This window comes from Rattus rattus, chromosome 2 (genome assembly GCF_011064425.1).
Source record: "Rattus rattus isolate New Zealand chromosome 2, Rrattus_CSIRO_v1, whole genome shotgun sequence".
Classification (NCBI taxonomy): domain Eukaryota; kingdom Metazoa; phylum Chordata; class Mammalia; order Rodentia; family Muridae; genus Rattus; species Rattus rattus.
Genome location: NC_046155.1, coordinates 215,489,038 through 215,515,982, shown reverse-complemented (window position 1 = coordinate 215,515,982; position 26,945 = coordinate 215,489,038). Strand labels below are relative to the sequence as shown.

Here is a 26,945-nt window from a genome sequence, read left to right as displayed (position 1 = left end):
GCTCATCTTGCTAACATCCAAACCCTAACTCTAACATAGCCCAAGGAAACACAGTATGCAAATTAAAAACGTTTTAAAAATAAAATAAGCAGGCTGAGGATGTAGCTCTCGCTGAAGAACACTTGTCTAGCATGCACAGAGCCTTGGGTTGAATCCCTGCAGAACGAGGATGACCAACAACTCTAACACACAGAGCAAGGGTTGCACAGGGCGGGGCTCCATTTGGGACAGGAAATAGGACATCCCCATAGAGAGGGCGGAGTGCAGATCAGACTGTAAAGTTAAAGTGATCTGCCACATATGAATCCATGTGTAGACTATAGCCTACAAGGGATCAGGGATGTAATTCAGTGTTAGTGCGCTTGCCTAGCTATGTAATCTTCAGTGTGTGTGTGTGTGTGCGTGGGTGTGTGTGTGAGTGTGTGTGTGTATGCGTGTGTATGTGTGTGTGTCTGTGTGTAATGAAAATATGTTAGCATGAGGCATTAGTGAAGCTTTTGGTTTAGTATGAACTGCAATGAAAGATGATGTGTTACTGGTGTCCCCAACTTGCCACTGTGCTGACCATTGAAACTAAGGCCATGTAAGTCTCAACTCTTGGCATATTCTTCTCCATACACACACACTCATATATATGCATACATATATACATATAATTTATGAGAATATATAATACATGTGTATATATATGTATGTGTGTATGTGTGTTTGTTTGTACACACACACACACACACACACACACTCTCTGAGGAATTTATTGCATATGTATTAGACACTATGGTGATTCCTGGAGAAAGCGAGAATGTGAAATGAACTGTGCTGATATAAAATGGAGTCCGGATAAACAGGATGTTGCCCCAGGTACTGAAATGCCTTGAATGCTGTGAGTCAGGAGGCTGATGGCCAACCTTGAGAAATGCAGAACAGAGCTTCCATCGCACCTGGTTAGTTGTATATCTTAATTAGTTCTTTATCAAAATGTGGAAGGTTTGATTTTATCAAGATTCAGTGTTATAAACACACCATAAAATGCATCCGAGACTTAATTTCATGTGCAAGCCTTTTCTCATTATGTTATATAAGATAAGCCTTTTAAAGAACCTGACCGATGGTTAGCGTTTGTGGGAGGTCTGCATTCACAGCACTGTGGTACCGTAGCCGGGAGTGTGGCTGCGACCGTAGCTTGTCTGCTCGGTGTGCACAGGAGCAAAGCAGACCATAGCACCGGGAAGGTTTCACGCAGATGGCGCTGCTGGTTAGGGGCGGGCCGCACAGTCTCTAGCCTCCCTCTGTCCTCTCCCACATGGCTACCTCCATAGTGGTGTTGTATCACTGTGGTTTTGTTGTTTAATGTCTGTTTCACTGTGCCCTCCTCACGTGGAGTTTGCAGGAATTGTATTCTGTGTGTCTTACCTTGGGTTTTGTTTCTGGTTTTGAGTCGGTGGCCTCGCTATTGCCCAGACTGGCCATGAGCTGCTAAGCTGAAGGGTTCTCCCTGCTCAGCCTAAGTGACTGGGACTGCAGCCGTGTACAACACACTCAGCTTCATTCTCTAACTTTTAAGGAAAAAGGGAGAGAAACCTCAAAGCTGTCCTCTTTTACATTTACTTGTGTTGACACTATACAGTCCAAAGCACCAGTGTGCCTCCCTGTGCCTTGGCAGCTCGTCCTCCCGGATCTCCCAGTGGCATATGGAGAATGGCGTGCTGGCCAAACAGTCTTGTTACCCCTAACATGGAGGTGGGCGCTCTGATCATCTAAACTTAGAACCAAGATCTCCTGAAGTGTTAGCATCTGACACAAGCGAAGGCTATCGCATGAAGACACTTGGAAGCTTTATCCAAAATGAGTCCAGAAACTTTTCTTATTTTTTTTGTCTTTTAGACATTTTAATTAGTTACCCTATAAAGTAACACATCCCATTCTTATAAAAACAATATAGATGAAAAATAAGTCTTGTACATCTGTAATCCTGCTGATTCTAAACTTTTCATTGTCTCCTGAAGTGTTCTCTGCCTCCGAACATGACTTATTCATGTTGATTTTTCTTAATGAAATTAGAATTATACTTAATGTTCTTTTTTCTCTATCTAGTAAGTCTTGAAGATGTTTTTTATTAATACAGAAAATTCTATTTTTAGACCTTTAGAATTACTAAAACACCCAGAATATTCGTAATTCATAAAATGCTGGGCTGTGTTGTTGTTGATTTCTGGTAAATGCTCAGCTTTCTTTTCTCTCTTTTAAATTTAAAAAAAAAGTACTCAAAATCGCAAAGGATCACTTATCTCCTCTAAGTGGTTCAGCATGGACAGTGCACATGTGTCTTTGTATAGCTGCTGAATTTAGTGACACTTATGCACAGAAATATTAGACCACATCTGAAAAGATAGCACAGTCATGTGATGCTTTGGGCATTACTAGACAAGTAGTAGTAGTAGTAGTAGTAGTAGTAGTAGTAAGTAGTAGTAACAAGTAATAATAATCAGTAGTTCAGCTATTCCAAAATAATTCTAAAAATCTACATTGTAGTTTATTTTCCTGTAAAAGAAATGTAAACACATTTTCAGTGTTTTTCTGGCATGTAGAATCAGTGAGAACAATCTGGTTTAATTAAAAATGACCAGTTTCTAAACCAGACTGCAGAGTCTATACTATATAGATAGTATATATTATATATAATAGGGTATATTTTATATTCAGTGACCTCTTTTTTTTGTATAGTCCAAAGTAAGAACAGAGAACCATAATGCATCAGATAATTCCATGCTATTTACTCTATATACACACACCACGCCCATACTCACATACACCACACTCACACATACATACTACACCCCACACATACAGACACATCATATACACACTCATGCATACACATACTACACGTATCACACATACACACACATACCACACACACAACCACACACACACACACACAACTACACACACACACACATGCATACACAAACACACACAGACAATTTTACACTAGAAGTTCCATCCGCTTCTCATAAAAAACATGCTTTCAATTTTTATGTGTATCTCTTAGTCTTCAGAGAAGCTTATAATTGTGCTAAATGACATTATTTTCAGGTAAGTTGGAATTATTAGTCTTAAACCATAATAATACTATTTTATTTTTATGTCAAGTACCCAGGAAAGATACTTTTGCAGTAGTAATTTTTGATATGGTATCAAAATACATTAAATTCAGGAACACTTAATTATTGAAAATACAGTCATAATTATTGCCTTCTTCTATTGCTAAAGAATAATACCATTAGTAATTCTGAGAGAGAAAATGTAGTGGTGTATCTCTATAGAATTTGATCCAAAGTTGCAGGAATATTTTATGTTTTATCTGGAAAGAACTAACTAAAAATCTAATAGGAAACTCATAAACTTGGGCTGAAATTTTACCTTATAGTTTAAAAAACAAAATATCTAGTTCCTGAACTTCATGGAAGTGCAGGGCATCCAGGACCGATGTTGTCCTTACATCTCCATGGCTTGTTACAGTAGTTTAGATAACTAGTGTAATGAAGATGTATTCATTCCTTACTGCAAGAGCGTCTGCTGGTCCACAGACAGCCCTTCACAGAGAGCCCAGTGATGGGACAGGAGAGCACAGTAGAGCCCGTGCCCCTCAGACTCCATGCTCACCGTGAGGCTCCCATGTAACACAGAGGAGCACCCACAGCCCAGAGATGCGGGCTGCTCTAAAAGGAGGAGTGAGGTCTTTACTCTCTCAGGTGATAGGGCTGGTTTGAGCTGCTTCTCCTCTGCACCTGTGCCCCCACCATTTGTGGGCTTGTTTACCTCAGCCTCTCTTCTCTCTGATCCATCCCGGATCCTCTGGCCTCCACAGGATGAGGCCATCCGTGCTGCGGCCTGCTTTCAGATTATGTAACCTAGGATAGGGTTGAGACAGTTGCCAGGAGCTCTGGGATAGAGTCTGTGAGACAATCCCTCTGTGGTTTAACCCCAAAAGTAGGTTGAGGAAATACCTCCTTGGAGTGTTTCTTAATTCCATTAGTTACACTTGTATTTAAAAAGCCTGTGGCTTGTTTTTCCATTCAGCAACCCTAAGTTGAGCCTGAACTGGGCATTTATCACATCCCATTCCACTGTGCCGACTTCCACAGAAGCTCAATTTATAGAATAGAGAGTCCCAGTGGGAAAAGTGTTCTAGTAGTACACACAAAGAAGTATGTTTAGGGCATTTATCCCAGTGACTATACAGAAATATAGACAATGACGCCACACTCTTCTCTGCTGTTGTCTGTGGTGCACAGGGCCCAGGACTCCAAGGCAGAGTAGCACAGTATACTCTTCATGATGATGTATGTCTTCAGGGGTAATCTGAAAATCAGTAATATTCCTCGGAAAACCTGTCAGAGATTTAAAATGTAAAGCTGTGATTTCAAGAACTCCCCGCCAGTCAGACAGGGGCAGGAATGATTACAGTTAGCACCATGCTGTCTAACTTAACAGGCAACAGGGCCATTCCTTGGACGCTGTCGGGCACCTGACTGCTGGGTGCTTACTTGGCAGCCTTTCTACTTAAAAGATTCTCACCCTGAGCACTGTGGGCTCATTAGACAATGCATTCTCCTAGGGCTATGCTGTACCCCGGGGGGAGGGAGCTGTTTAAACTTTGTGAAGGTAACTTTGGTATCTGGTCTGGACCCAGCCAACCCTCTGCCCCATAAGCCAGCAGACTTGCTTTATACAGTGTCTCTTAAACCTGTCGACTACTGCTCGTTTCCTATGCTTGAGGAAATTGTTGTCAGTTTTAGCAAAAACCATGGAAAATTAACTACATGCTAATGCTCTGGTTATTCCTTAGCAACCACAGTAATGCCAGCAATGGTAGTACTGATTTTAACTGATTTTCTGAGTAGTTTTGTTTTGTTTTTTTGGGAAACATAAAAGGAAATGAACCTTTTCTTATTTAAGGGTCTTTTTTTATTCAGATGAATCATGAAATAAAATATCTTTCTGAACATATTAGAACAAATCTGCCTTATCACTCCCTGACTTAAACGTTTGGCACTGAGTGAGCCTTCTCTGTTTGCCTGTGTTGTCTCCTTGTTAGGGTAGATGTGCCCAAGCAGCCACTACCTGCATGCTACGTATCTTACTTCTAGGCCACGGGACCTCATTTGGGACCTGATTCCCTCATGATGGGAGATGAGGAAATAGCTCATGCTCAAAAGAGGAAGAGGACCCAGTCACTCTTCTGTTTTCAGGAATTGAAAGGGGACGGGGGAGGGGAGTTGTCAGAGGGACAAGATGGCTCTTGTGATAAAGTCAGTTTCTGCCAAGCCTGACTACCTGAGCTCAGTCTCTGGGACCCACAGAGGCAAAACAGGGAGTTGATTCCTGCAACTGGTTCTCTGCTGTTCACACTCACTCTCTGTAACATACACATCCCTACAGCTGCGTGCACACTTACACACACATAAAATACATCCCCATAGCTGCGTGCACACTTGCACACACATAAAATACATCCTCACAGCTGCGTGCACACTTGCACACACATAAAATACATCCCCACAGCTGCGTGCACACTTGCACACACATAAAATACATCCCCACAGCTGCGTGCACACTTACACACACATAAAATACATCCCCACAGCTGCGTGCACACTTACACACACATAAAATACATCCCCACAGCTGCGTGCACACTTACACACACATAAAATACATCCCCACAGCTGCGTGCACACTTACACACACATAAAATACATCCCCACAGCTGCGTGCACACTTGCACACACATAAAATACATCCCCACAGCTGCGTGCACACTTACACACACATAAAATACATCCTCACAGCTGCGTGCACACTTGCACACACATAAAATACATCCTCACAGCTGCGTGCACACTTGCACACACAGGTAATTAATACATGTTCTTAATGGAGGGTTACCTTGGTGTTTTCTACTGTCTGGCTTGCCTACCATCCATTTCTGTGCTTCCCAAGCCAAGTCACTTAGTCCCCGGGAAGTCAGTTCGTACAAGCAGCATTATCTAGCAGGTTGGTGCCAGATGCATAAACAGCACTTGGAGTCCGTGATCTGTCTCATTGGTTTCCAACCCTAGAGCAAACCACTTGTCCATTTTTGCCACTTCTGTTCTGTGTTTATTCCATTGTTGTTTTCTTTAAATCACCACCATGTGGAGTGTCAGGCTATGGTTACCTGCCGCAGTGAGGCACAGTATCTTGTCATCTTTTTGCTTGTCCCTTTGACTTGAGACCACATTCCCTAACACCTCCTCAAAGAAAACAACCCCACATTCCTCAAGCTGCTCCTCTTGCCCTCCAAGTTGACCCTGGCTCCTGCTTTCTACAAGAAGACGTGAGTCCCTCAAGTTTTCATTCCAGTTTTCTCTGTATTCCTGTAAGTTCACCCTTTCTGTGTCTATTTTGAGAGATCTGCATTTCCTTATATAGAAACTCTTTGAGTAGTTTCTGCTTCCATTCTCCTGGTCCAGACCTTACCTGAGGACTCTGTTCTCACTCCTGCTCTTGCTTTGGCATCTTCTGATTTGCTTAACACTTTTACGAATGCCTGTTACTTTCAGACTCTGCAGGAGAGTGGAGTCTGAATGGTGATGGCCAATAAATCAGAAATGTCTCTGCATTATAGCCTAAAGAATGGAAGTGACATTAGCTACAAAGTCACAAAACTAAGCATAAGCAATAAAAGATAGTGACAGGAAGCCGTAGGGTCATTTGTGAGAACCAGAAGCTATCGCTGGGGAATGCCGTTGGGACTTGAGAAGCAGCCCATGAAGACCTAACGTGGCCCAGTGCAGCATCATGGTAGGAGGGAGAGGAAGGAGAAAAGACAAACAAGTCAGCAGAGTCTCAGGAGCCTTCGTATGGCATGAAGGAGTCATGGTTTGTCACAAGTGTGCTAGGAGCTTTCAGAGCATGCAGAGCAGACAGGTGACATGATTAAATTGCTAGTTCAACGGCTCATTCTCTAGCTGGAGGTGTAGCTCAGTGGGAAAGCATTTGCTTAGCCCTGGGTTTGATCCCCAACAACTACACCAGAAAAAAAAAAAAGAAAAGAAAATAAGAAAAGAAAGAAGCAATCTCATTCTAAGGTAGAGGTGGGAGGTGCCTGAGCAGTAGACCCTGTACCTAGCCTTGGCCGTAGGTGCATACCTCTGAGCTGGGGGAGGGGAGGAGATTCTGTTGTCAATATTCCTGAAAGAGTGTATTTTAAAGGATGAAAGATTTATCCTGGCTCATAGTTCCTGGGTTTCAGCCAGCAATCTGCAGGTCCCAGAGTTTGGGGGCCTGGGGTGAAGTAGGGCAGTCTTACAGAGGAGGCAGGCATGGTGAATCAGAGCTGTTCTCCTCCCGGCAGGCATGGAAGTAAAGCTGGACGGAGAGAGGGACAGGGATGGGACGTAAAAAAAAAAAAAAGGTATATCCTTCCTTCCAGGGAGTGCTCCCAGATGGCCTTTCTCCATCAATACTCTACCACAGTGATGATAGCAATGCCATTAAAGTTTGCATCAATCACCATATCAATCCCACACTGGGAAACATTTTGTAACCGTATGTAATTAATGCCACCAAGGGAAGTCACTCTAGAGTCTCCAAGGAGACTGGAAAGTGATGCAGAGGACTTAGGGCCACACCCACTACCTGTTTCCCTGCCAGAGAAATAGGAAATAGAAAGTGGTAAAGGAAAATTCATTTATCTACAGTTTGTCCAAAACAGAAAAGAGAAGACTATCTCAGTGCCCGTGTCCTTCTTACAGTACGCGGAAAGCTAGAGAACAAAGGCCAGTTATGTAAATGTAGCTGTGAGACCAGAGACCCCAGGTCGCCTCCCTTGCCTCTGGTGTGGGTCACAGCTTCTTGTTCAGGTCTATAGCGGGAAGGAAGAGTAGTAAAGATCCCCTGAGTTACTTGTTTGCAGAAGAAAAGAGTAGGGAAGAGGGTATAAGATCCCACCCATCCCTGGCCTGGTAGAGCTCCTTGTGCTGACCATTGGTATGGAGAACCCTTTGTATGGAGTTTGGCTTCAGACTTGACTCCTGTGCACTTTGTAGACATTCTGACTTTGCAAGTAAAAGGGTGATAGTTTGACAGCCGGGGAGGGGGTAGGCGTGGAAGGGGGGAGTGGACAGGCCTCACTCTGTGAGAATGTGTCCCCCATCAGTACCTAGCACAGATGCTTCATGCACGTGGCAGAACCATTAAAGCCATGTCAGTCGTAATTGGGAATTCTGTCCTAGTCCCAAACAACAGTAGTAGTAGTAGTAGTAGTAGTAGCTGTTGTTGTTGTTGTTGTTAATGAAACTCAAACAGCAACTTTTAAAAGCCAACAGTTTAACACGGTATCCCCAAAATAGAGTACTTTGTCTCATGCTAAAGACTGACACAAGTAATATGCTGATTGTTTCTTCTCATTCCATAATGAGAATGTTTTGGTTCTGTAAGTGCAAAAAAAAATGTGTGTGTAGTAAAAACACAAGTCACAACGCCATTACCTCACACCTGAGCCTCGCTCAGACATTTCCTGATGCGCTGTGTGGCAGCGCAGTGAGCAGTGCGCAGAGGTGCAGAATGTGTGTGCTGTGGATTGCAGCACCAAGGATGCTTGGTGCAGGGTGCACAACCCTGCACACGTGAGTGCTCATGATGCACGAGTGCTCAGGACACCGCACAAGTGTATGCTAACAAACACCTCAGACTCAGCTCCCATTTGACTTTTAGTTTTGTTTTGTTTTGTTTTTTTTTCTTTTTGGCCATTCCACAACAGAACCATTTCCTGTTCCCAATTTTTTTATAGCCCCTACATTTAGTTACAGGGCTGTGACCTACAGTTTAAAACTCTGGGATCTACAGCAGTGGCAAGGGTGTGCCAGGCCATTGCAAACCTAGCTTTTACCCAGAATGATTCCACTTATACCTGTTGACACTTGAGGCTTCAAGCAGAATCCCACTGAAAATGACTTTTACTGTGAAGGCAGTTTTAGGAAAGTTGGCGTAGCCCTCCAGCTGCCTCTGTATCCCTGGTGACTCTGGGCCTCCATTTCCTCATCTGTAGAAACTAGTGTGGTGCCGCGAGAGCTTATGCAGTTTATGCTGAGCCCAGTTCAAGAGAGGTCAAGTGGCTTCTTAGGGCCACACACAGTAATAACAGAACCAACCAACCCTCATTGGCAACCTTCCTCTCTTGCGTCTATGCTCTAAAAGAAAAAAAAACGCACTAAGTATAAACGAACCATCTGAGATGTAGATGTACCCGTGGGCGTACCAGCATGTAAAATAAAGCTATACTATCTCACAAGCCTGCCTTGTCTGATGCGGGGTGCTAGTCACAGCGTACACTGGCTGAATACTCACTTGACTTTACGTCCATCCCTCAAGTTTGGACGTAATTCTGGTGAGTCGCTTGCATGCCCGCTCCTCTTTTGCAACGCTGTTTTAAGTCGTTTTCTTCCTGATAAATCTCCACATAATCCGCTGTATCACTTTAAATCACTGTCTGTATCATTCATTTCGTGTGTAAGCCTCATTGCACTCTAACCTGACAACCATCCCAGAGAGGCTGTGAGGGTGGGGAAACAGGCGTCTGTACACTCGTCCTGCCATTCCTCATCCTCGCTTTGCTCATCTTCCTCTCTTCATCCCTCCTCTCCAAATCAAGGATGTCCATGAAGAGGAAATGAAGTCACAAAACAACTGAGGTGTGTGTGGAAAGGAGGGAGGAAGGGCCGCCATGCTCCTTGGCCTCGCTGATGGTGGGGGGCACTGTGGCTGATTGTGTTCCAGCCTTGGGGGCTTTCGTTTAAAGATAAAATAAACAGCTGACAGAGACACCTCCTTCTTCCCCTCCTACTGCCTTCATGACCACTTCCCATATGGCTGCTGCTGCTGAGACCAAGGAATGAGTGAGTAAAGGTTTTAGAGGGAAGTGTGAGTCCTAAGTAAGTAAGCGCTCTTACAATCAGTGGAAAGACGGTGACGGTCGGGTTCCTGCCAACTGAAGATTGTGTAGCATTTGAACATAGCCCAAACCACTATGCCTCATGGGGGAAAAAAATGAGGTGTACCAGTGGTGGGCCCATAAGAACACAGAGAGAAACCTGGCATGAACAGTATCTAATCTGCTTTCTGTCTTTTACTACATTGTTTCTGACTCGCATGCACACACTGAGTTCTGATTGCTGTCCCTCATTCTATTTAATGTCTACACATGTAAATCTGAGAGTACCCTAGCATCCCATTCTCGTGAGCAGACTCTGTTATAAGCAGGACTCCTAAGACACACACAGGGTGCACTGACTTAACAGGGAGACTGCTTGTTTTCCCTGCTCAGCTCAGAAGGGGTGCAGATGGAGGGGAACTCAGTTTAGAGCTGCGTGTCTGCGGCTGTTTTACCGTTCACTAGAAACATACAAATTATTTTTGGTAAAATGCTGGCTTTTCTTGGACAAAGAGATAGAAATGATACTTACTCCTTGTGAAGAGTTTTAAAAGTGCAAACCTCCCATTTAGTCAGTGATGTGTTTGGAGCTTATGTGCTCACTCCCGAGGGAAGTTCTGTGAGGACCAATGTTGAGTCTGGCTTTGATCCTTTTCGTTGCTTGTTGTGCTGTGTGGCGAGGACAGGCTAGGGGTTTAATGGAATGGAAACTGACTGAGTGTGTAGTTTTTTCTCTGTGTTTGAACTAAGTCTTGTCAACTGTAGTGGTGAAGCCATATCAAGGTGCCGTCAGTTCTTGTATTGTTGGGGTCACTACAGCACCCACCTTTCACCCCTGCCTTGTCTGTCTGAATCCTCACCTCAGATGTTTGATTTAAAGCCACTTGGTAGTAAACACAGGCCCATAGTCAAGGAGAGCAGTCACCCTAATACGTTTATAGTAAGCACAGTACCGCTTGTCAGAAGGTACTTGGTGACCGAGCTTGCCGAGGCGCGGTCCCTGATTGTGAAGGAGGATGGGGAGGCAGAGCGTAGTGTTCTCCTGCAGGGGTGAGAGAAAGGCTGTATCCTTTTCTTTCATCTGGCTTTTCATTTTGTCTTCTAGGTGACTTTAAATAACTGGGCAGATATCTTTCACCTGGATATTATTCAGTAATTTATTGTCTCATTTTGAGTGTCGAATGGACCTTTGCTGTAACATCTAATTATTTCGATTCAGTCTGTTCCGTGGCAGTACTGGGTGGATTTATAAAGTCCTGTGTCACAGTGAACACCATGCCCTCTTTGGACTTTTGTTGGAGATAATGCTCAAATTCTAGAGGAAGTGTCTAGCACTTATGAGTCGGCACTCCTCCACAAGTGCGTCCTCTTCACAGGGGCGCCATTAATAAAGCAGGATTTGCTGAGCAAGGTTGTAAAAGATTCAGTGTTCAACCTCAGCATCTTGCATTCAGTTCAGTCGAGCCTCACTATTAAAGACCCGACCAGACCAGAAGGAAAAGCAGCAATGAAAGCTACGTGTGACGTGTGGAGCTTCAGTAACAGACCACCCCACTGAGTTAACTTAAGCTCACACAACCTTGCTCTTTTGTTTTGCTTTGTGGGCTTTTGTTTGTTTGTTTGTTTGTTTTTGTTGTTAATGATTTTGTTTGTTTGGGAAGGGTTTGTGTTGTTTTGGGGTTTTTGTGAAAGCTGATCTGAAAGGTGCGTTTACTAGCCTGTGGTTCCTGTAGGACTGAGAATGTCCCTGGGATAGACTTGCAGTTCAGGACAGGTGTACACATTGGTTTCTGTCTTCATTCAGAGCTAGCAGGGACTCTGTGGTTGCTGATCCTGTAGTCAGCCCTCTGTCCTGTTTGACTTACTGTTTGGTTTCCTCTTCTTCCTCACAGCAGTCACTCATTAAGGACAGGTTCCTGGATTCCAGGCTGGGCTCGAAGCCTATGGGACAGTAAGTAGCTTCTCCTTTTGGATAATTTGCAATGATAAATAGCGATGTTTTGTTTTACTGTTTTTTAAGGATGATCTATATCCCTTTTTCACAACACAATGATCACACCACAAGTTAAATTTCATATTACTGATTTTTGAAAGATTTTAAGAATGTGTTAGGGGGTTGGGGATTTAGCTCAGTGGTAGAGCGCTTGCCTAGGAAGCGCAAGGCCCTGGGTTCGGTCCCCAGCTCCGAAAAAAAGAACCAAAAAAAAGAATGTGTTAGAAGCCAGAGAAATAATGTTATATAAAATATCAACACATTAAACATCAGAAGACTTATTTTTATCTTTCATTTACTTTGAGTAATGTTTTGAAATAACATTAACTAACACAGGTGCGTAGTTAGGTAAAATTCAATTCTGAAACGTCTACTGGAGACTTTGCAGGGAAAATAGGCGGTTCTCTGGCCGTTCCCCATCAGAATGTATGTGCTCTGGGTCTCCAGCAAAGCTTAAGCGCAGCCTCCATGAACAGCACAGGCATCTGCTAGCTCCTCCCATGGCCTACACAGGACCTTCCCTGCTGGGCCTCCCTCAGAGATGTTTTTCACGCTAAGATAAACTACATGATTCCACAATTTGAAGAATAATTCACCTCTTCCACTTCAAAAGTTTTTACTCACGTGACGAGGTTTACCAAATCAAACCATGCAATATGCTACAAGACATTATTTTACTCCACAGATGAGAGGTGTGTAATTTTTAAGTAGACTTTAAAAGTTATGGAATCATAATCTGGTAGATACCTTATAATTCCTCCCACATCTCCTCTGTGCTAATGCTGTAGGGCCATGCTCTCAGTGCCTAAATTAAGACCTCAGTCTCCAGACCCTCACCACTGGACTTGGTTGTCCCTTCTCAGCTGTCATCACTGCCACAGTTGCTGTGGGAAGATACTGTTACTGGAATGGGGGAGAGGGTCTCTTAGTGACTGCCAAATGATACAGGAGAAATCAGGGCCCCTTCTTGGGGTTCTCCGTCTCATTAATAAAATAATTTAAGAATGGGTTTGAACAGAAGTCAAAGACAATGTCATTAGGGTTTGAAAGGAAAGCCCTGGGCAGTCACACTGTAGATCGCAGCAGCTTCAAGGAGAACAGTGAAAAAAAGGAAAGAAAGCCAGCATGGGGTCCAGCAGTCACTCAGTAGAAAAGCAGCCACATGGTAGGAAGCCTTTACAGAAGGCAAGGAAGCTGCTTTGAAAATAGATTAAAAAGCAGAAAAGGAGAAGTTACACTTTCTTCACAAATGCAGACAGTCTTACAAATCTGCATAACTAAGGCTCAGTAATCTGCTATGCTGTTAGATTCTTTTTAGACACCCGGGAACTGACTGAACGTGTGGAATAAAATACAGCATCATTGTAGATCACACTATCTTTCCACTCCCTCCTGAAGGATGTAGTTTGCAGCCAACCTTTCTCCCCTAAAATGTTCTGTTCTTCTAAAATGAAGAGAAGCAAGTGGCCATCGCAAGAGAGGAGCTGGCCGGCCTCCGGAGGGGCCAGGCTTCTGTTGAGCTTTCAGAGCTGACCATTCAGAGCATGTACATTGACACAGGAGTGAGACAGGCGATTCAGACAGAAAGGAGCCACTCAGATTCCAAGGGCGATTGGGAGACGTGTGGTGGGCAGAGGTGGGGTAGTCTAGTCACTACTAGTCACACTAGTGAGCTGTTACTCCTGAAGAATATAGGACTGGAGAGTTTGGAGCAGTTGAGGATTGGAAGGTGGGACCAGGAGACAGAGCTTGCTCATGTGGTTTACATGAACCCAGAATAAGCATTCCTCTGTATCAAGAACATCGTTCTGTTCTGCCCCGGCTGCTGTGGCTGTCCCCAACCAACCGGGCAGAGCCGACTGTTGGAGAAAATGCTGGAGGTTGCTTTCTGCAGGCGGAGCTGTGCTAGGCACTGCTGTGCACTGGTAACACACGATGTGTGCCTTTGAGTGAGCCGTGTGTGTCAAGAACACGGATGTAATGCAGATCATTTTCTACATAGAGATCTGTCAGGCACCAGCATGTCCTCATGTTCTAGGCACTGGAGAGGCAACAGGAAACCCATAAAGACCCTTGTCTCAAAGAGCTGGTGTTTTATTTCCTCATGCGTAAAGCATCTGTGTCAGAGTGTGCTACATTGTGGAGAGGAAGCTAGACATAGGAGCTGTAATTGCTGCAGCCTTTTGGTTTGGTTTTGTGTTGTTAGGGGTGTGGTTGCAGTGGTCATGTTCTGTAGTCTAGGCTAGTCTTGAACTCATGCGTAATCCCCCTGTCTTATCCACCTAAAAGCTGGAATCATAGACGTGAGTCACCACAGTGTCTCGTGTGGCTTTAGTTGGATGGTCAGAGATAGTCTTGCAGACGTGTAGAAGGCGAAAGGGAATTGAGTGGTGTGCGAGAGAGACAAGTGCAAAGGCCTTGAGACAGGGGCGTGCGCAAGAGCATACCTGCTTTCCAGTGCAGTCGTGAGGAAACTGCTGGGGTTTCTGCAATGGACAAAGCCGTGTAGAGAGAATGAAGAGACCAGGCTAAGTTGTAAGGGTTATAGGCTCACAGTAAGTGAAAGGAGCTGGTCAAATAGAGGGAGTAACTCAAGCGTTCAGCATCAGTCTGACGTCTGACAGAAGAATGCACATTAGTAGGTAAGGATGAACCGGAGAGACTTGGTAAGATAATATTAAAGTTATTCAAAATAGAATTGGCCATTCCTAAGGAAATTATGTAGCAGCGAGGTTAGTGAGAAAGGGTCAGACTGGGGCTGCGACACCTCAGGGAGCAAGTGCTTATCTCGGAAGCATGAGCTTGAGCCCCGAGCCCAGGGGAAATGCTAGACACGATAGCACATGGCTGTAGTCCAACCCCAGTGACATGGAGAGGGAGAATCCTCAAGGGGTTACTGGCCAGCCAGCAGCCTAACTGGTGAGCACCAGGTCAGTGATGCTCCTGCCCTATTGGGGTGACTAATGCTGTGATGACACCGTGAACAGAGCGACCGGGGAGGAAAGGGTTGGTTTGCCTTACACTTAGAAGTCACAGCTCACCACTGGAGGGTGAAGACTGGAGCTCAAACAGGGCAGGAGCCTGGAGCAGGAGCTCCTGTAGAGGCCATGGAGGGGTGCTGCTTACTGCCTTGCTCCCCGTGACTTGCTCAGCCTGATTCCATATATATATACATGGGCATTTTAAACACTTTTAGTGAAATAATGTACACTAAATACCATCTTACATATTTCAGATTTTAAGAAAGGTAGACTCCATGAGCCATTACCACAATTAAAGAATTTCTCTTTTTTTAAAAAAAAAAAAAATCTTCCTTCTATTTCTTCCTTTCTGTAACTACTATCCTTTGACAACCAGTGAGCTCTCCTCTCTCCTTCTAGAGTTTCAAGTTTCACAACTTACCTGTTTATTACGTGTTAAAAGTTCTTTGAAGTCTCTAGTTTGGAGCCACTGCAAATATCAGTATTTGTGTACAAGTCACCGTGTAGACATTTGTCTTCGCTTCTCTTGGGTAAACAATTAGGACCGGAATGGCTGGGACTGTTTTCCTACGTTGTTTATTGGTTTACCTGTGTGCAAGATAGTTGTGCTTCCTCACCAGTACCTGATAGACTCAGACTGTGATTTCAGTCATTGGAATTCAAGATGTGTCTCACCTGCTTGGAATTTGCATATCCTTACCCCTAATTCTGTGTGTATATGTATCCATATATATTCTTATTATTTCTTTAGTAAAAGAAATGTCCATATAAATAATATTTTACCTATTTCTTTTCCTACATATATTCCTGTACTTGGCAGTGCCTGTGTGCCAGGGTGTGCCTGTGGAGCCCTGAGGACAGCTTGAAGGGGTCGATCCTTGCCTTCCACCATGTAGATTTGGGGAATCAGACTCAGGCTGTCCCATGCTGAGCTGTCATTACTAAGCTCCACAGATACACTGTGCCTTCAGACTATTGCCTATCTTCCTGACTTTCACATGACTGCCTTCTCGCTATGGCTTCAGTGTCCTCTGTGGGCACACACGTGGGGAGTGTGCATGCATGTGCTCCCAGGCAAGGAGATTCTAGTGTCTTTTCCTCCTAAAACACTGGTATGGTTCTGTCCGGAGAAAACTATATGGACTTCTCCACCCTCCTAAAAGTCCCTGTGTCCATACGCTCACGGGAGAGCCAGGGCTTGACCATGAGTGTGCTCTGCAGTTTTTTGCACAGTGGTCTTTATCATTCCTACTGAAGGCCTGAGTTTTAAATTTCTCCATCTTTTTACCTTCTGTTCAGGAAATTCCCACCTTTCATACATTCTCTAGAGAAAAGACTGGTCTCTTAGTTCCTGGGTTTCTCTCTTTTCATGTTTCTGAATTCTTTTTCCTTACATGTAATGTGCTACAACAAACCATGGTGTATGTCTTGCTGTTTCCATTGCTTTTCATTGCCTTCTGCAGTTGCTGTGTGAGCTCACCTAGGAACCTCTTCATTCCACCACTAAGGAGAATCCTATAGCAGCATGTTCGCCATCTGTGTTGATAAAACTTTCTGGTTTTCCCCATGCAGCTAAATGTTTTTCAGAAACAAACAGGCAGAATTTGTCTAGCTCCTGTCCCTTCTCTGTGGCTAGGATGGAGCAGCTGTCCCCACTGCTCCGGGTCATCCCGTGTGTAGCTCTGCCCAGCGGTTCCCTCAGCCCCTCCCCCCTGTCATCTGTGTCCATCCCGTCCCTTCCCTGCATCCACGCCTTATCTCATCCACTCCAGCCACTGGCTTACGGACTTCTCACTCAGCCTCTTTCCTTCCTGTAGTTCTGAAAAGGGCAGAGATCAGAACTTCGAGGAGCGAGGACACAAATCGGATATGGAGATGAAGAAAAGTGAGCCAACGGTCCGCAAAGTCACCCTGATAGAGGTAAGAGAAAATCAGCAGAAAGGTAGCAGTGAGAGAAAAGAGGAGGAAGTTATTCCATCACCAAGAACGCATGTCAGACAGCCTGGTCTACATACGCCAGAGAGCACCGGCCTGGCCAGGGAATGGCAGCCAGGAAGCCATTGTGGCCTTGCAGGAAGTGCTGGTGGACAGGCTTAGTAGTGTAAGTTGGACTGTCATCAACCTGAAAGGAAAAGACCACCAGGATAGTCTTTCTGTCCAAAACTCTGGGCTGTGAACAGGGAAACAGACTGTATGGTATCTAGTAGAAAACACAGCGTGGAGATCTTTCTACAGAGAGAAGATAGGAATATCTGCAAACAGAGAGCCGAGAGCCCCTTGAAAGCCTGTCCAGGTGTGGGAGGAGGCCTGAGAAGCACGCGGATTTATACTATAAACCAGGTAGTGCTTACCTCTGAGATAGGCCTTGGGCATGGAGTTGGTGGGCAGGCGTAAGAAACAGAAGGAAGCCTGTGGGCGCCTTGGTTTCTCTGTAGGCAGACATTTGTTGAAACAAAATGTTCAGTGTTGTGGCCCTACTGTGCTTGATAGAATTAGACTGTTTCTATAACGTTTTCAATCAAAAATAAGTTAATCTACTTGTATAGAAAACCTAGATGAATAATTAAATAATCCTGAGAATGGTTTTGTATACAATCATGCTAGAAAACACTTCAGGCTTTTCTCTGGGCTTTGGTTGTTTTTGCTGTGTAGCTGTGAGGGCTGTTTGTTAGGGAAGGGCAGCTCCTGTCTCCTAGGCTGGCCTCAGGCTCTTAGCATCTGAGAACCTAAGGTGACAGCTACACGCCATACACCCTGCCAGCTAGGGATCGTTTGAAACAGACGTTTGGATTTATGCAATGGAAACTTTAAAATCATGCGTGTCAGGGATGAAAACAGTGACGCCAGCAGCTGCAGCTCAGGTTGTACATACATACATACATACGTACTTACATACATACATACATACATACGTACTTACATACATACATACATACATACATACATACTTACATACATACATACATACGTACATACATACATACATACGTACTTACATACATACATACGTACTTACATACGTACATACATACATACATACATACATACATACACATACACACATACATACAGGCAAAACACCCGTGCCCATAAGAATAAAAATAAATTTGTTTTTAAAAAGAATCCGTAATAATAGCTGGGCTGAAATAGAATGTCACCTAAAGGATTTGTACCTGTAACATATAGAAAGCTCCAAGATATCATCAGAGAAAGAAACATATCACTAAGAAAACTGGTGAAGAAGGTTTAACAGATGTATTTAACAAATGTATTTGGCAATAAATGTTTGTTAGCAGTGATCAAATTCATGAAATGAAAAGCAAAAAGGCAAAATTAGATAACTTCATTACAAAGTTTCAAAATGTAGGAAATATAATTTTTATGAGAGTACAAGGAGGTAGGTTAACCTCTTAGACATATGTCCCTGTGTACAACCCATCCGGTCTTCATGGATGCAAGCTTGTTAGTACGTTTGTTTTTATTTGCATAAAAGAGAGCATATGAGGGTGTACGGTTTCAGACGTGATGAGGTTGGTCTGCCGTCCCCGCTGCTCGTCTAAGCTGAAGAATGCTGTGAGCCCGGCGCTTCAAAGCCGTTCTGGGCCAACTAGGGAGCCCCATCTCAAAAATGAACATGTCTCTACCTGACGGGAGGAGGACATTTGAGGACAAGGGAGGTCCGTTAAGACTGTGTCTTCAGGTAGATGTTTGAGAGAACATTTTAATTCCGTCTTCATGAGGAAAGCGTTGGCTTATGCAGGCTCAGCTCATGTGGGGATGTTGGTGGTTAGGCCCACCTAGGACAGGACAGCTGAAGACTCTTGTTCTCCTGGATGCTCTTCTAAAAGCAGTTTATTAAGTTGTGAGACACTTACATAATTGATCGTTAGGTACTCATTATTCATAGGACATTGTCTTGTGTTTTGTCATATTGACTGGAAGTAGGAGATGTAATGATGAATGTGGAAGGCGGGTGTAAGTACACAGTGTGCACAGCAGATGTGAGTTCTCTGTCTGCGCGCTGCTGAGCTCTGCCCGGACAGCACGTGCTGGCAGGGCCCACAGGCAGCAGCAGCAGCAGGCTGGCGTTCTCTGTGCCCAGCACTTAGCAGGGCTACGCACAGAAACAAACCTGTACCCGGTTCAGTTCCTTCTGACATAGGCCTGGTCTGCAACTCAGTGTCACAAACATCAGGTTTCATATTCATTTTCATAATCTTGCTGTATAGATTTCCCTTTCTCTTTTTGTCTTCCGGCCTCTGTCCTGTGCCCGCTGTGGGCCTGCTCTGTGTGGGCGTGCCTCAGAGGAGGGGGCTTGGATTCAGGTTGTGTTCTGGGGGCGGTCTTCCCTGCACTCAGCAAAGCTGGCTGCCTCACTGAGGGCCTGTTCTGTCTGCCTAGCCACGAGTCCCACTGCCTTCTGAGAGGCAGGTGCTGCATATTTGACTGTCCCGTCTCTCTCGTTCATCCTAACCCTGGCCCCTCACAGGCAGTCTGTGTGTGTCTTGCACGGTTCCTTCCTCTTGACAGTGAATCATTCCCTCAGACACTGTCGCTGTGGCTTCAGCCTTCTCTCACCTTCTCTCAGGGCTTCTCCTCTGCAGTTTCTCCGGCTTCTCTGTTTACATCGCACCGGGCACGCCTCCACCCAGCTCCTTCAGCCTGGCCTTCGTCTTCTGCACCTGCAGAGCCATCACCGATGTCCAGCTGCACCTCTGTCACCCTTCCCTTTCTGCCTTCCTCCTTGTGCCACCACCATGCGTCCTCCCCTTCAGCTTGTGGTGCTGTCCTACATCTTTCTTCTCCTCTGTGTGTTTGGCAGGTTTTAGGGTTTCCGAATGACTTGTACCTGCATTTATTTGAACCTCTACTCTACTCTTCCCTCTTCTCAGTCCCTGACTGGGCCAGAACAACAGACGGGATTTTTCCTGACCCCCGCCACTGTAGCATTTTAGCGTGGTCTATCTGTTGCATTTGACGCTTGCCCAGTTGCTCTCATGAGCTTCACTCGGACCAGTTTCTGTGCTGCTTTGTGTAACAGGAGTTTATCTGTGTGATTGCATTTAACAAATTTAAAATCAGGAAACCTGGACAAACAACAGAATCTTCCAAACCTTGGATATAAATTTTGTCTCATATAGAAAAAGAAATAATAACATAACCACATACTTAAGGTAAGGCCTGTTTTGAAAAACACAAGTGTTTGCCTTCCCAGAGAGCCAGTGGGGAACAGCTAGCCTCTGCCCTTGCCTGCCACGGTGTGTCAGCCATTGCTTCTCTCAGAGGTGGTGGGTTGACCTAACATATTGCCATTGTCCCATGGCTACAGCTTGTTTCTAAGGACAGTCCAGCAGTGACAGCCATTGATAATGACAGCCATGATGGAACAGAAGCACAGCAACCATGGCTCACTTGGCTAATAAGTGTGAAAAATATACCTAGCCCAGTTTAAAATTTAGACTGAGCCATGGAGTAAATGAAGGAATCCCAATGAAAATGGTCTCTTTATAAAGATGTCGCTGGAATGCCGTCCACAAGAATGCCCCCCAGCCGCCCCATGAAGGGAAGGACTTTGCTCGCCAGAGGCTTCTTCAACGTCTTGCTCAGTGGAGCTGCCACGTCCACCCTTGAGAAATTTGTCTTTTTTGCTCGTGTTGGGTCGTCAGTGCAGGGACAGGCAGTGCAGCTGCTAACGATGCACAGAAATGTGAGCAGTACAGTTAGGGCCGGGCTGTATGACGGCTATATTATATTAACATCGCACTTTTAGCTAGTGTGTGAGGTGTCGCCGGCTTCTTATTTGCATTGCTGTTCTAGTTGTAGCTGGAAGACATCGTTCATTGTCTTGTGTGCTTTTCTCCCTAGTAAAAAGCCGGGGAAGAAAGAAGAAACAGCCTGAGGTCGGCACGTGAAATGGAAAGCTACACCAGATGGATTTCTTTTTGGATTTTGAGTGAAAACAAGGCAGTATTTATTGACCATATGAAAAATCTGAAGTGAAGTTAGTTCTAAAAAAAAAAATTTACTGTTGCCCTTGGGCTTTATTGTTATAACCATTGTGAGTGTTATTAGTCAAAGTATTGTACTTGTGCTATTAGTGACTACATCAAAATTATATTGCTGCTGCTGGAAAAGCCAATAAAGAAACCCCCAGAACTGCTCCTCAGCAAATGTGAACAACAGTGTGCACAGTGTTAGTCATTCACTAGGCCATCATCCCGTGTGGCTGTGACGTGGCCGTAGGCCATCATCCCGTGTGGCCGTGACGTGGCCGTGCTGTAGGCCATCATCCCGTGTGGCTGTGACGTGGCCGTAGGCCATCATCCCGTGTGGCCGTGACGTGGTTGTAGGCAGGGTGCTCTGCTCAGAATACAGAGAATCTGCCTTTGAAGTTAACTGTGTGTAAAACACAAACACGTAGCTTCTGGATATCGTGTATTCAAACAGCCCCAGTAACAAAAGCATTTAAAGAAACAATGTGCTTTTAAGAACTAAATGTTTCTGTTGCCCTTGAGTGAATTAATATGTGTAACTCAACACACCTAAACTAAGGATGATTTTGGCTGGACTGGCAACACTGTACCAAATTTATTTTTATTTTTTAAACAGAGTTCAATCATATTTAAGAATATAAGTAATTTATGGATATAAACTGCTTAATGTTTATTTTCATCTGAATATTTATCTTTAAATTATTACACAGCAGTATTTATGTCTTTATTTGCAGAACAGCAATGCCATTACCATGTGGCCATATGCTGCAGTTGGGTGTAACAGTGACTTCGTCCACCTTGGTTTTCTCTTGACTCTTTCCTTTCTTCACCTGCATGATAAGTCTGTCAGGAAAGCATTTAACCCCAACAAGGAAGGTCAGACTGAGGTAAAGTCAGAAAAACGTATTTACTGAAGTAGACAATTGATGTCATTGAAATTAGAAGTGAGAGACGCCGTGTTGAGCGCTGAGGTGTAGACTTGTCCAGATGCACCAGAGTGAAGTGACTGCCAGTACAAGTGTGTTTGCCTCTTACCCCTGCACATGTTGTAGAAGCTTAAAAACGGTAGACACGATCCTGCTGTGGAGACCCTTTTAGTGTTGTTGTTATGACTAAAGGAGATTTCCACCACATCTAGGGTGGCATGGAAAACTGCTGGAGCCCACAGCCCTCGGCACCAGAGTGTCTCCTACCAGTGCCAGGGGCATTGCTGTGCCCGTGCGTGTGCGTGCCCGGGGCAGCAGGGCCAGGCAGCTCAGTCCCTCTGAACATGTTTTGTTTCTGTCTTGTGAATGTGCTGTTGAGACAATTAAAAATAAAGGTGTGTCCTACCACTTCAGCTCGTGCTGTTTTCCTTTCTGTGTGTGTGTACATGTGTGTTTGCATGTGTGCTGTGTGTGCGAGTGTATGCGTGCATGTTTGTGTGGTGTGTGTTCACCTGAGTGCGGGGCCCTGTGTTGATGTCCGCCATCTTCCTCAGTTGTTCTCCCACTCTATTTGGAGCAGGGTCTCATCAAACTCAGAGCTCACTTACCAACAAGGGTCCCCCATCTCTGCCCTCTGAGCCTGGACTTACAGGGAACCCCCTTGACTGTCCGCATTCAAATGGGTCACACAGTCTGAGGTGTATGTGTGTGTTCTCTGATTTGGGGTTTTAAATTTATCCAGAAGAATTTCAACAAATCAAACTTCAAGTCAAAGCTAATGAAAAACCATATTGGAGGAGCTGAGCATTTGTTCAGATCTCATGTTCACATGAGTGTTAGAAATCTATTTTTATATTTTATATTGTACCTACTGAAGACAAGAGCAGCACCTGTACCAGGGAAAGTAGGCTATCCTCGGGCTGCCATGGTAGGTCTAGGCTTCCATTCATGAAAATACTGAAAAGCGTCTCCAGCATATCCTCGAGAAATAGGCCTGACTACACTCCTGCACAGACTAAGACACCACGTCCACTTGACTTATGTGTTTTAGTGACTATTGATCTCTATCATTATTGTGAAATTATTGGCTGTTATCACACTGTTCAGATGAATAGGTTGACACTACCTCTGTATCACGGTGTCTATAGTATCAAGACTATACTGTGAATAATATTTGTAAAATTTTAGTAATATAATAAAAGAAAGCCCAAGATAGTTCCCATGGCTGTGTGGTAAGCATGTATGTATATATACATGCTTTCATGTGTGTGTGTGTGTGTGTGTGTTTGCGTGCACACCTTTGTACAGCTGAAACACCCACTTGATTTCAATCATGGAATATTTATAACAAATGCAAATTTTTGACATAATATAGATTTTTAACTGAATTGATATTTTAAAGATTCATTTATTTATTGAGTGTATAGAGTACACTATAGCTGTCTGTCTTCAGACACACCAGAAGAGGACATTGGATCCCATTACAGATGGTTGTGGGCCACCATGTGGTTGCTGGGAATTGAACTCTGGAAAAGCAGTCGGTACGCTTAACCTCTGAGCCATCTCTCCAGCCCCCAAATAGATATTTTAAAAGGCTAACACTTGCTATATACAAAGCTTTGTGCATGGTTTCTGGCACATAAAAGCATGCCTTTTATATGTACATTATTGTAAAATTGTATTTGTGACATCTCTTCAGGAATTTCAGTATAACTGTATCTGAAGTCACCATGTTATAGGTAAATATGTTATTTCTGCTATACATTAAGTATTTTTAAGAAAGTAAGAACAATATAAAAATGCAAGCAAAAATTAGTGATGGTTTTTAATATTTTTAGTTGATTTCCATCTGAGGCCCCTATGTGTTAAATAAATAGTACAAATATTTTTAAATTTACATTATATTAACAGTTTTTACCCAACTGAACTTGATTACAGAAAATATTTTCCAGATCTTTGTTTTTTTTTAACACAATCTCCATTTATTTTTGCATCAGATCTTTGAGATACACAAAACTTCCCTGCTCTACAAATAAGTAATACAAGGCTCTGAGAGCTCAGTTGCTTGCCCATGCGCAGTCTGTAAATGCCCACGCTGGCTATAAGGCGAAGAAGTAGACTCGATTGCAGACCCTCTCATGCTGTAGAGGACAAAGCCAGTCAGCGTTTAAAGATGGCAACTAAACCATGCTTCACTCAGGCCTAGAAATTTGTATGTACCTAAGTGAAAACTGTTTCTGAAACTGGTCATTTGTGTGTCCTATAATGATTCTTAGGAACTCCTCACTCCATACCACAGTTCTTTGGTCTCCTGAAGAAATGGGTTCTGTAGAATCAAACTAATTATGTGTACAGTAACATTTTATTCATGAAACAGAAAAGGCGCCATTCCAGTCATATACAAGATAATAAAAACATCAAGCCCAGTGTCAATCACAAGGTTGTGTTGACTGAAGAACTCAATCTATGGATGGACCCAATTATCTGAGGGAGAATGGAATGTCAGCATCGCTTAGGGTTAACAAAGGGCTAACTAGGCAAAAGCAGACAGCTCCTCTCTGTGGAGACCCAGGAAGTAAAGTCAGTAATGAGGCCCCTCATTCATCGTACCCTTCTGCTCTAATTATTAAACTGAATAGGGGATACTTTAAGCTAAGGCGGGAACTGGATAACATAAAAAACATTTGTTTTGTAAACGCAAAGAATGTGTCTTTGGATCCCCTTCACATCTGTGAGCACCTCCCTGTTCTAATCTTGCTTTTCAACACCTCGAAGCTCACACCGTTTGTGAATGGGTTAGTTTTGCCTCAAAAAGAGTTGAAGGGTGTTTACTAAGGAGAATCTGCAGTTTTATTTCTCCAATCTAAAAGAGGAGACGTGTGTCATAATGTGTAATCCCCTCTCCAATTCTCATTGCTTAGGTCGAAACGGCTTAAGTAGTAGCATAGTTCAGTGTAAAAGTCACACGTGATGATCAGCGGTGCTGGTGTAGTCTAACTCATTTCTGAATTCATCATTTGGTTCTCCAGAATGGAGAGGGATAATCAGACCTGAAAATGTAAGAGCAACGTTCTTACGGGCATAAACTCACAACTGCCAATCAAGGGGCAATTCCTCAGATGTTCTTGGGATGGAGACAGAGTGCTTAATAAAAGAATGGGAAGGGGGGATAAGCAGTAGGACCTCGAGGGAGATGACTTGTTGAAAGCCGAATAAAAACAACTGAAGCTTCACAACAAAACAAGGCAGAAGACTGAAGGAAGCAAGTTCCCTGGAGAAAAGCTTGGTAGATTCAGTTCAGTTTTTGGTGTTTTTAGCAGAGAATCAGTTGGCTTTTTTGCGGGTGCTAAATTTGCTCACAGGGATGTGGACAAATATAAATGTCTCACATAATTTTTCTGAACTATTAGTGCGCGGTAAGTGGAGGGCGGCTAGGCAGTGGCGCTGTCACCCAGCCCCGACTGCCACACAGAAGAAGATGCGGGGAACTCTATGTCGATGCAGCTAAGTATCTCATGTGGAAAAGCAATGTCAGTCAAATTTACACACTTTAATTTACGCACATCATGTTCTTGCTATACTTACCCTGTGTGCAGGGAGACTACATAATAAAGTAGTCTATAGCAGCTGTAAATTTCTGAGGATTTATCTAACCACAAATACATTGAAATGGGGAAATGGGTCTATATTAAACCATGCAAGATGCTGCTGGAGCCTAGCCATTTCTGCAACATCCTGTAATTAATTTATCATGACAGGTCTGGCAAACTGAAACATTCGCCAAGCTTGCAACAGTCTGTTAAAACACTACAGTGGTTGCTGGCCCACAAGCACGCCAAGGGAAGGTAGTTTGCTTTCCAAACATGACTTCAGTGTGCCCTGGATCCGCGATCAACTTGTCCCCTTTCAATCTCAAAAATATCTGGAATTTAGAAATGACCTGGGCTCCAGAAATGAACTTGGTTTGCTTTCTGCTGCCTGTGTCAATCTTCCTGATAGGGGACAGCTCCCTAGTAGGGGAATGGTACCATTCGCTCAGCCCTTCCCACAAATGTGGACTGGACTGGGATTATCTTCTGGGAGATTTGAATCACTTTTGGAAGCCTCTTAGCTCCTTTTCATATGAATAAGGTTCACATAACCACCTCTATTTGTATAACACTCTCTTCTGAAATTTGATACTACACAGACGTATGATTTTTTTTTAATGTTACAATAGATCCTAATTATGAGATCTTCTCCATTTCCTAACGGTTATAGAATGAGCACTGCCTGATTTGATACAGGTATCATGATGGATGTTAGGAATGAGTCTGAAGGTGGAGGTGGCCCAGTAGGTAAAGTGCTTGCGGCAAAAGCCTGAATGTGGACTCCCCAAGACCCCGGTACCCGCATAAGAGCAACGCCAGGTGAATCCCAGATTCAGTGAGGCAGCATGTCTCAGATTATAAGGTGGAGAGTAATTGACAAAGATGTCAATCTCTAGCCTCCACACAAGTGCACGCATGGCTGAGTACACGCATGCACACACCCACAGACCAGGCACGCATGCGCACACACAGAATCCATAGTAAAAGAGGCTCTGTGCTGGGAACATAGAGCTACCAATTCTGAAAAGTAGGAGTAGGTTGTACAAAGGTACGAAGACTCGTTTTCATTTCCTGGAAGAATTCAGAGTTCATTCCATGGACAGGAGAGCCAGACCTGCCCAGAGCCCGGTATCTCAAAGTGTCACTAAGGAAAAGGTCCCAGATGGGGGAGATTAGGATGGATCCTGCTCAGTGGGAAAGAGGTAAGACAAGGTCACAGTAAGAGGAAAGGCTTGTGTCTTCAACTCCTCCACGCATGAGAGTTTCCCTCCAGAGCTCGTCCAGAAAACCTTGGAAATGGAGTGAGACTCTGAGGGTTCTAAAACAAGTGTGAAGGTCTGTTTGTTGGTTGGGTTTTGTTGAGGAAAGGTCTCACTGTGTAGTCCAGGCAGACATCGAACTTGAAATCCTCCTGCCTCGGCCTCCCAAATTGTAGAATTACAGGCCCGGGCCACTGTGCTTTAATACACTGCAACTGCGTACC

General features: G+C 44.1%; 1 protein-coding gene across 5 annotated transcripts in view; it reads left to right on the top strand.

The window, feature by feature from the left end:
* Positions 1 to 22,282, top strand: part of Ahi1 (Abelson helper integration site 1) — a 132,361-nt gene extending 110,079 nt beyond the window's left edge. For 3 of the 5 annotated variants that reach the window (XM_032894927.1, XM_032894926.1, XM_032894929.1), the window contains 3 exons: positions 11,872 to 11,930; positions 16,771 to 16,873; positions 20,819 to 22,282. In XM_032894927.1, coding sequence (XP_032750818.1) covers positions 11,872 to 11,930; positions 16,771 to 16,873; positions 20,819 to 20,821 — 165 coding nt within the window. In that variant the 3' untranslated portion in view covers positions 20,822 to 22,282. The other 2 variants (XR_004386990.1, XM_032894928.1) reach the window with 2 other exon arrangements.
* The last annotated feature ends 4,663 nt before the right edge of the window (positions 22,283 to 26,945 follow it).